At 45.7% G+C, this 9,469-nt stretch overlaps 1 protein-coding gene across 2 annotated transcripts in view; it reads left to right on the plus strand.

Annotated features, from left to right (window-relative positions):
• Positions 1 to 7,836, plus strand: part of AVIL (advillin) — a 47,259-nt gene extending 39,423 nt beyond the window's left edge. For both annotated transcript variants that reach the window (XM_080994493.1, XM_080994492.1), the window contains exons 16-20: positions 668 to 812; positions 2,893 to 3,081; positions 3,920 to 3,988; positions 4,884 to 5,015; positions 7,267 to 7,836. In XM_080994493.1, coding sequence (XP_080850619.1) covers positions 668 to 812; positions 2,893 to 3,081; positions 3,920 to 3,988; positions 4,884 to 5,015; positions 7,267 to 7,380 — 649 coding nt within the window. In that variant the 3' untranslated portion in view covers positions 7,381 to 7,836. The remainder of the gene's footprint in view (positions 1 to 667; positions 813 to 2,892; positions 3,082 to 3,919; positions 3,989 to 4,883; positions 5,016 to 7,266) is intronic.
• The last annotated feature ends 1,633 nt before the right edge of the window (positions 7,837 to 9,469 follow it).

Consider the following 9,469-nt stretch of genomic DNA (forward strand, 5'->3'; position numbering starts at 1 on the left):
ATTCGTTTTGCGAAGCACCTCCAAAACGGAAAACCCTTTCGTCTAGCGGGTTTTCCGTCTTGCGAGGCATTCGTCTTGCGGGGCACCACTGTACTAATGATATCATAGGGATGCTGTGAGAAACTCGCATGCATTGATCCCATAATAAACACCCACCTGGAAGCACCCTCTGTCCCCAACATTAGCATCCCAGAATCATAGAGTTAGAAGGGACCCCCAAAGCGTCATCTAGCAAAATTTCCTGCAATGCAGGAATCACAGATGAAGAATTATCTAGAGAGGTGGACTCAACTAGCGACTACTTCCAAGAGCTTTTCGACAACCCAGGCTTTAAAAATATATATACATTATGTTTTTATTAGGCTTTTTAAAAACAAACAAAACAAAACACTATTGGGTTGTGATTATTTTTATTGCTGTTATTTTTTATTACAATGCTGAAATACTTGTGCATCATAAAGTTTGTGCATTGATTGTTAAAGGCAGACGTAAGTCACCTTGGCAATATGCTATGTTGAAGGGCAGCAGAGAAGCAAGTAAAACTAAAATAATAAAAAAAGGGATTAATAACAGGGCCAGCAGATCTTGGTCCACATCTCCACATCCTTATAAGCACATTGGAAGTGAGACCTAAAAAGGACTTTCTCAAACAGTCTCTGTCTTACAGGCTGCAGGAAGAGGTCCCTGACCACCCTCCACGGCTCTTTGAATGCTCCAACAAGACCGGATGCTTTGTAGCCATCGAGATCACAGACTTTACCCAAGATGACCTCAGTGAAAGTGATGTGATGATGCTGGATACCTGGGACCAGGTGAGACTGAGGCAGGGGAGTCTGAAGTACCGTCCTGAATTTCTTAGCCTCTCATTCTATGGTGGCTGTGTGATTTAAAGTCTCTGGCTACTTCCTGTAATTCTTCCACTCTGTTTGAGTGTTAAGGAGCACAAGGCAGCCTCCTGAAGGTATGATTACTCTGCGGAGCAGGGAGTGTGGAGCATTGGAGGCTTGCAGTACCTTAAAAATATTGTAGTTTGGAAAGGCTTAAAAAGGAAAAGGTAAAGGACCCCTGACAATTAAGTCCAGTCGCAAATGACTCTGGGGTTGCGGCACTCATCTCGCTTTATTGGCTGAGAAAGCCGATGTTTGTCTGCAGACAGTTTTTCTGGGTCATGTGGCCAGCATGACTGAGCCGCTTCTGGCAAACCAGAGCAGCGCACAGAAACACCGTTTACCTTCCCACCGGAGTGGTACCTATTTATCTACTTGCACTTTGACATGCTTTTGAACTGCTAGGTTGGCAGGAGCTGGGACTGAGCAGCGGGAGCTCACCCCGTCACGGGGATTCGAACTGCTGACCTTCTGATCAGCAAGCCCTAGGCTCTGTGGTTTAGACCACAGCGCCACCCACTTAGCAGAAGGCAAAGGCAGTAAGCTTGGTTCTCAAGCAGAATAAATGAGCTCCAAAATACCCCCCCCACACACACAAAAGAGCGTATTAAGTTTCTAGGACTAGCAAAGGAACTATAGAAATGCAAAAATAGCTTCATGAAGGATGTCTGCTGATGCTTACAAGCCACAATAGCCAGGACGGTTTCTTTTCCCCTAGTGCCACTGATAATATGGAGATAGACAATAGGATGCAGCTCCTGACCCACTTGCCTTGCTCCCCTTCAGCATCTAAGTGCCCCACTGTTAGGAGTTCTGGGTCTGAAGGAACCTTTGGACTGCCACAGTCTGTGGATAATGCCATTATATAGTTTAGTCACTTAACTTACCTGCCTATCGGGATGGAATCGGGAGTTTCCTCCATTTGTCTTGGTTTAGCTTCCCTACTGGTGTGCCCCCCAAGGCTTCTGTGACACCTGGGAATAGCCTTACGGTAAAAACCAAACTAATGTTTCCCTAGTGTTCTCCCAGGGCAGCTGTACACTACAAGCAATGGGTGACCTTAGACCAGGGGTAGGCAACCTAAGGCCCGGGGGCCGGATGCGGCCCAATCGCCTTCTCAATCCGGCCTGTGGACAGTCCGGGAATCAGCACGTTTTTACATGAGTAGAATGTGTCCTTTTATTTAAAATGCATCTCTGAGTTATTTGTGGGGTCTGTCTGGTGTTTTTACATGAGTAGAATGTGTGCTTTAATTTAAAATGCATCTCTGGGTTATTTGTGGGGCATAGGAATTCGTTCATTTATTTATTTTTTAATGATTTTATTGTTATCATTCACTTTAACACACCAAACAGAAAAGAAAACAAATTTCCATCACCACCAAACAAAAAAGAAAGGAATCAACTAATAGTCTTCAAACCATAAAATAAAAATGTTTTTTTTTCTATCAACCAGACTTCCTGTCTATTCCTTATTACAGAGTCTATATTATTTGTTCATTGCCATTACACAACTAGTTTTGTTCAAGTTTAATAACCCTTGGTCCATTCATAGGTTTTACACCATTCTTAAAACTGCTACTGAAATTATTCGAGTGCCCCCCCACAAGGTCTGAGGGACAGTGGATCGGCCCCCTGCTGAAAAAGTTTGCTGACCCCTGCCTTAGACTAAATCTAGACCTCTGAATGGGGGCAGAGCTCAGTCCCTGTGTGCTCCTTTTATCTACAGTACTATGATCAGGACAGATATCGTGTTGTCCTGCACAGTCGCATCAACCTTTGCCGATAAATCACTACAGTCTGGTTTCAGAAAAGCTTCCTAGTTCTGACTCCAGGGGTGGCTGTCATTGGACTCTAATTTCCATCTGTCCCAGCCAGAAGGGCCAATGGTCAACTGTCAAGAGTTGTGGCCCAACAACATCTGGAGAATCGCAGGTTCCCCTGCTCTAATGCTCCCTGTTGTCCGATGGAGCAACTTCTGAATCATCGCTCTTCTCTTTCCCCAGATTTTCCTATGGATTGGCAAAGAAGCTAACGAGACAGAGAGGAAGGAGGCAGTGACGATGGCTCAGGAATACCTGCAGACCCATCCCAGCGGGAGGGAGACCGACACCCCCATCCTCATAATCAAGCAAGGTTTTGAACCGCCCAACTTCACAGGCTGGTTCCTGGCTTGGGACCCATATCGGTGGAGTGTAAGTGGAAACCATGCCTGAACCAAATCGCTTTTGTTTTCTAGAGATCTAGGGGTGATTTCTCCCACGAGTGGAATTCAACAATAGGGCTTCTCCCCCCTCCCCCCCCCCAAATGCACCCCCTGAAATGGGCTCTGAGGCAGTTAGGAGAACCCCCAGAACAGTGTCTGGAAACTGAAAGGCTTGCGGTGACAGAACAATTGACAGTGTGATGTTGAATTTCACCCCATGTGCCAAATTGACAGAGAGTGGCACACACTTTTTGAAATAAATAAAACAGATATAAGTTGGGTCATTTGCTGAAACAAATACTGACAAATATTTGAAATCTGCAGGTATGTCCAGTTTTGTCAATTAAGTTTTTGAATGTGGAATTTCTCATATAAATTTTGATTGTGAAATTTTCCTGTAACATTCAAAATCCAAGTGCTTTGCAAGCTACTTTGGGGGATCGTTTTATTGTTTTGATTTTGGCAGGCATTCAATTTGTACACTGTTGATTATCAGATACATCTGAACCACTGGGATACTGCGTGTCAGCTAAACCTCACGCATAACACCCTGAGCAACTTTGAGAATATCCAGACTATAGATGCGGAAGATCAATGCATTGACTCTGCAGTCTTAACCATGCCTACTCTGACTTAAGTTCTACTGAATTCATGATAAGGACTTTGGTCTTATGCAAGCGGGTCATCTTAGTTCTGATTGGTTGCAACTCGATTCAGAACAGGTCTCGGGGAGAAATGCTTGGGAGTAAAACCCTGTTTCTAGCACAAGAAGGTGCTATGGTGCCATAACCCTCTTACAGATTAGTGGTTTTTTTGAACCCTTGCAGGAAGGAAAGACATATGAGCAGCTGAAGAAGGAACTGGGAGATGCCAACAACATTGTCAGAATCACGTCTGTAAGTTGACGCTTTGGTTTCCCCAGTGAGAAATGAGGTCAGTGGCTAAGTAGGGGAAGAGAGTATTTCACATTGTCTGTTGGTTAGGAAACAAAAATTATTACCTGGGACTTTCTGCATGCAAAGTATGAGTTCTCTGTTGGACACAGTCAAAATTGAGCTAAAGTTCTGCCTTCTCCTACTGCACCTCCAGCAACATCATGGCTGAGGCAAGGAAAACCCATCCCTGTGGCCTTTATTTACTTTTGGTACCCTGGTGGCTTTCTAAAGTAGTGTGCCATGACCAGAGGATGAGAAATTTATTAAATAATTGAAGGGTTCTCCCAAGCCCAATATTCCCACCCACAGAGGACCCTGCCCACTGTGTGTCTGCAAGATTCACTACTCCTTCCATTCATTCTCCCCTCAAATCCAGAGAGAAACAGCCGAGTTACTCATCCTCTCCCATGCAGTGAATCGCACAAAAACACAGGATTTCTCTGGGGTCAAATAAGTTCCTAGTCTTAAAAGTGCTTTCAGTTTTGCTTCCTCATAAGCATAGAATTTATTTATTAACTAAATGCCTCTATTTATTTATTTATTAAATTTCTGTATATAAGAAGCCTGTACAGTCGTACCTTGGCTCCCAAACGCCTTGCGAGTCGAACGTTTTGGCTCCCAAACCTGGAAGTGAATGTTCCAGTCTGTGAACGTTCTTTGGAACCTGAACGTCCGCCGCTGCTTCTGATTGGCTGCAGAAGCTTCCTGCAGCCAATCGGAAGCCGCGCCTTGATTTCCGAACGTTTTGGAAGTTTAACGGACTTCCGGAATGGATTTCGTTTGCCTTCCAAGGTACCACTGTATAGGGTCTGCTTCTGCAGATGGCATTTTAAAAACCTGCCCCTTTTCTGCTCAGGATCTGAATGGCGCATCCCTCACTCCAAGGCCTGGGACCTTGGACAGCAGCAACTGCCCTACCTACCCTCTAGAAGTCCTGCTGTCCAGCCAGGATGAGCTACCAGAAGACGTGGATCCTGCTAAGAAGGAGGCAAGTTGTTTATTTGTTTTCTTGCATTTATATCCCAGTTTTCTTCCATCATGGAACTCATGATGGCATTCCTGTGGGTTGCTAGGCTTTCATCCATCTAGACCCTTTAGCCTCAAGCTCCTTCTGTTCTGAACTACTTACCGTATTTTTCGCTCCATAAGGCCATGGGGCGCACCTAGTTTTCAGAATTCCACCCCCCCCCCCTTGTAGAAAAGCCAGCAGAAGCCGCTCACCCTTTAAAGAGTGCATGGCTTTTGCAGGAGGTGGGGGAATTCCCCCATCTCCCGCAAAAGACTACAGGAGCCGCGCACCCTTTAAGGAGTGCGCGGCTCCTGCTGGCTTTTCTACGAGAAGGGAGAAGGGACTGAAGTGGCCAGTCAGTCCCTTCTCCCTCCTCGGGGAAAAGCCCCCAAGAGCGGTGTGCTCTTTAAAGGGTACGCGGCTCATGCGGGCTTTTCTATGAGGTGGGGGAATTCCCCCACCTCCTGCAAAAGCACGCAAAAGCCACACGCTCTTTAAAGGGTGCGCGGCTTCTGCTGGCTTTTCTACGAGGTGGGGGAATTCCACCTCGTAGAAAAGCCCACAGGAGCCGCGCACCCTTTAAGGAGCACACGGCTCTGCGGGCTTTTCTACGAGGAGGGAGAAGGGACTGACTGGCCGCATCAGTCCCTTCTCCCTCCTGGGGAAAAGCCCGCAAGAGCCGCGGGGGTTTTTCCTGCCTGCCTCCCCCCTGCATTTGCTCCATAAGATGCACACACATTTCCCCTTACATTTTAGGAGGGGAAAAATGCGTCTTATGGAGCGAAAAATACGGTAAGCAGCAAGGCTTAAGCCCCCTGCTGCTGCTCCTTCCTTTCTTCCCTGGTGTTTTTTTTATAAAGATAGTGGCTGGCAGGCAGCAACAGTGTGAGCAAATATGCCTGCCCTCCTTACTGGAGCCTTCCAACAGAAAAAAAAACCAGAGCACTAAAAGTCTACGATCCACAGGTTGGGAAACAGTGCTGGGAATAGCAGGCTGGAAATTTCATTCATACGTGCATCCTGCTAGGGCTACCAATGATTGTACCACACAAACATACATTTTGGAATTGGGGGCAGAATTCATTGTCTTAAGCTTTAAAGGGTAAGTTCCCAGAGGAATGGATGAAATTTAAAGACTATTTAGCTAAATATGCTAAGATAATTTAAATAGAAATACTTGCAAGTACCAGATTGGCTTAGGATTTACATATGTGAAGTTATAGAATAACATATCGAAAGTTAAAATGAAAAGAAAGAAAGATGTTAATTGATTAAGTAAATTTTATGAAAAATTAGTTTTGGAAAACTGTTACAATGATATACACAGAAACTCAGCCAGGGGGATTCGAGGAAGTCACCTAACAATGTTAGCAAAAGTGGAATTATTATAGTTAGGATTTATGTTTTGTTTGTTTGTTTATTTTTTATGTTATAAATTTGGAAAATTAATAAAAATTTTGGGGGGGAAATAAAAAATAAAAGGTAAGTTCCCAGTGCACAGGCAGGCTTCAAATGACATGGGCTATACTTGGCAAAATCGCTGAAGGCTTGTAGCACGGCCGGACTCCAGTAGAGCTGAAGTTAGACCCACTCTCACAAATAGAAGATGGAGAGGCAAACTTGTTTCTCAACTGTACCGCTTCAGACTGCAGATAGGGACTTGCAGGACTAAATGTGTCTTCATATAAAACGAAACAAAAAAATAAACCCCCTTCACACAGAAAACCAACATGTCAGGGGGAAGGAGTCTCCCTTTAGCCTTCTCCCTGATGGGCTATTTTCTTATGCCCGACTGTAACTTGGCCTGTTAAACCACTCCCCTCCATTTCCCGTGTTTAGTTTTAGATTGTAAGCTGGTTGGGGCAGGGGCCTATCGTTGTACTCCGTAAATTGATCACATAAATCGCACTGTTGATAAATAATAAAATTCTATGTGTGGGAGTATCTATAAATAAATCTACCTCAAACATTCATTTGCTAAAGAGGAGCATTCAATCCCCTCACCCCACACACCTGCAGTCTGATGTTCCACATTCAGAAGTAGGTTTTCCACCTCATCTGGTATCTGTGAAGACTACGGCCAAAAGCAATCCATCCAATTAACTTACTTCCTTGGATTCTCTTGTGCTAACGTGACCTAGAGTGGGGCCTCATTGTGTGTACTCACTGCTCAAATCCTATCTTTCCTTTACTCATCTAGTCACTGTGGTCTTTCCCCCCTCATCAACAGAATTTCCTGTCAGCGCAAGACTTCCTCAAAGTCTTTGGGATCCCCAGGGAAAAGTTTGCTGCTCTCCCTACCTGGAAGCAACTCAACATGAAGAAAGAGAAGGGGCTTTTCTGAAGAATAAGCGTTTCTCGAGGTGGAAAAGATGACACCCGCACTCAATTCCTATTGATTTGGGGGCAGGACCCCTAGCCAGAAGCAGCTGAGCCTGCGAAGGAAGCTGCGTTATGTATCACGTTTGTGCCTAAATTGCGCTTTGAAGGTTGGTTTCGTATCTTTTACTCAAGGCTGCTGTTGTCCAGGAACTTTAAAAACAACAAAAACGGCTTCACCATTGCAAGTCTACAGTGGTGAGAAAACCCAACTCAGACGAAGCAGGCAGAACTGAATTTCAGAAGATCCACAGGCAACAGCCGTCTCTGCTCTTGGCTATCGGCTGCGCTTGATGCAAATTAAGTAGCCACGCTGTGGCAGTTAGAAATCCAAGCCACGCGATGGCTGGCTGTTTTGTGTGACTTGGGCCTTGTAGAGTGCATACCTATATTGCAAACATTAAAAGCCGGCTTCACTGTCCTTAATAACTCATTCCATCCTGCCTGTGACCTCAAGGAATGCTGGGACTTGTAGTTCTGCAATGATTGCTTACGGTCATGTGCAGAAAGCTCTAATTTTGGGGACCGGGTACGGGATTTAAGCACACTAACAGCTACTATATTGATGGGCTGCTTTGCCTTCCCCAACTCCAGCGCCACTGTGGTCTAGTCAACTATTGGGGGATGTGCTGTGTAGAGCCTAGCTTCCCACTGCAACTGCTGGTGAGAAAGAGGAGCTAAGAGGAAATATAATAACAATCTAGCATCAAGCAATGTGCCACTAGCACCCTCTCCACCTAGCCACACTGAAAGAGAGGGGCAGGCAACATGCGACCTCCAGATGTTGCTGGACAATTTCCATCATCTCTAGCCCAGGGGGGCTGATGGGAGTTGGTCCAACATCTGGAGGGCACCATGTTGGCTATCTCTGCTGTCACAAAACAGGACTTCTGAGCAGCTACTTCGTACTTGGTGTTGAGCCAGCCCAAGAGAGTTGAGGAGAACCACTTTCCTTGCTTGGAGCAATTCCTGTATTCCTTCCTGCCTAAGGGAGTTTGGAGTTTAACACAGCCAGTCCTCAGTTCTCTAGAGCCAAGCGATTCCTTGTTTCTGAAACACATCCTGTGAAACTACAATGGTACCTCTGGTTGCGAACGGGATCTGTTCCGGAGGCCCGTTCGCAACATGAAAATAGTGCAACCCGCAGCACCGCGCCTGCGCGGGTTGTGATTCCCAGGTTCTGAGCATGCGCGTGACGTCGTTTTGCGCTTCTGCTCATGCGGTGAAACCTGGAAGTAACCCTATCCAGTACTTCCAGGTCGCCGTGGGACTTAACATGAAAGAATGTAACATGAAGTGGATGTAACATGAGGTATGACCGTATTTTCAATCTGACAAGAGACAGGCTGACTCTGTTACCTCAAATTAAGTAACACGCTCCTCCACAGATATTTCCATAGAAGCGTTCAACGTAGTACTTGTCTGGTACATGCCATATACAACAATTCCACAAAGGAAAGCACAGAAACAGCTATAGCATGCAAAGTTCAGCATCACAAGAATCTCACTTTCTCCCTAAGACTAGCAAGAGACTTTCAAGCAGGAATGGAAACTGCAGGCTTAGGGTCCAGATGTTGCCCTCCAGGCTTATCTGACCCATAGTGCTATATCCTCCTGGCTACACCTCCTCAAACACATCCCATACCGGCCCTAACTCTGGTAATGCCTCTTGGTTTGCCTGGATGGAGGAGAAAGGGGTATGTGTGACTGCAGAAATTAGCCTGCTATACTAAGGTAACAGTTACATTCATTGCTCCACCTGCTTTGACTCTATCAACTGGCCCTTGGGTCAAAAAAGGATTCTGCACCCTTGCTTTTAAAGCATGTGAACCACTCATTCCCAAGGGAATGTAGGTGCTGGGGGAACAGTCTTCTACAGTCAGAGTAGACCTCCACCCAAGTTGACTAGTAGCAGAAGAGTTTATGTCATGTATGTGGTGCGCATCTGCAAATATCACAGAATTTGGGCATGTGCTCACAGGAGGTCTGGGCTTACTGCTTAACAGGGGCTGCCAGAATGCAACAGGGAACAATGTGCATACCCCAGTAGCAAG

The sequence above is a fragment of the Podarcis pityusensis genome (assembly GCF_964106645.2).
Source record: "Podarcis pityusensis genome assembly, chromosome: 2".
NCBI classification, from domain to species: Eukaryota; Metazoa; Chordata; class Lepidosauria; order Squamata; family Lacertidae; genus Podarcis; species Podarcis pityusensis.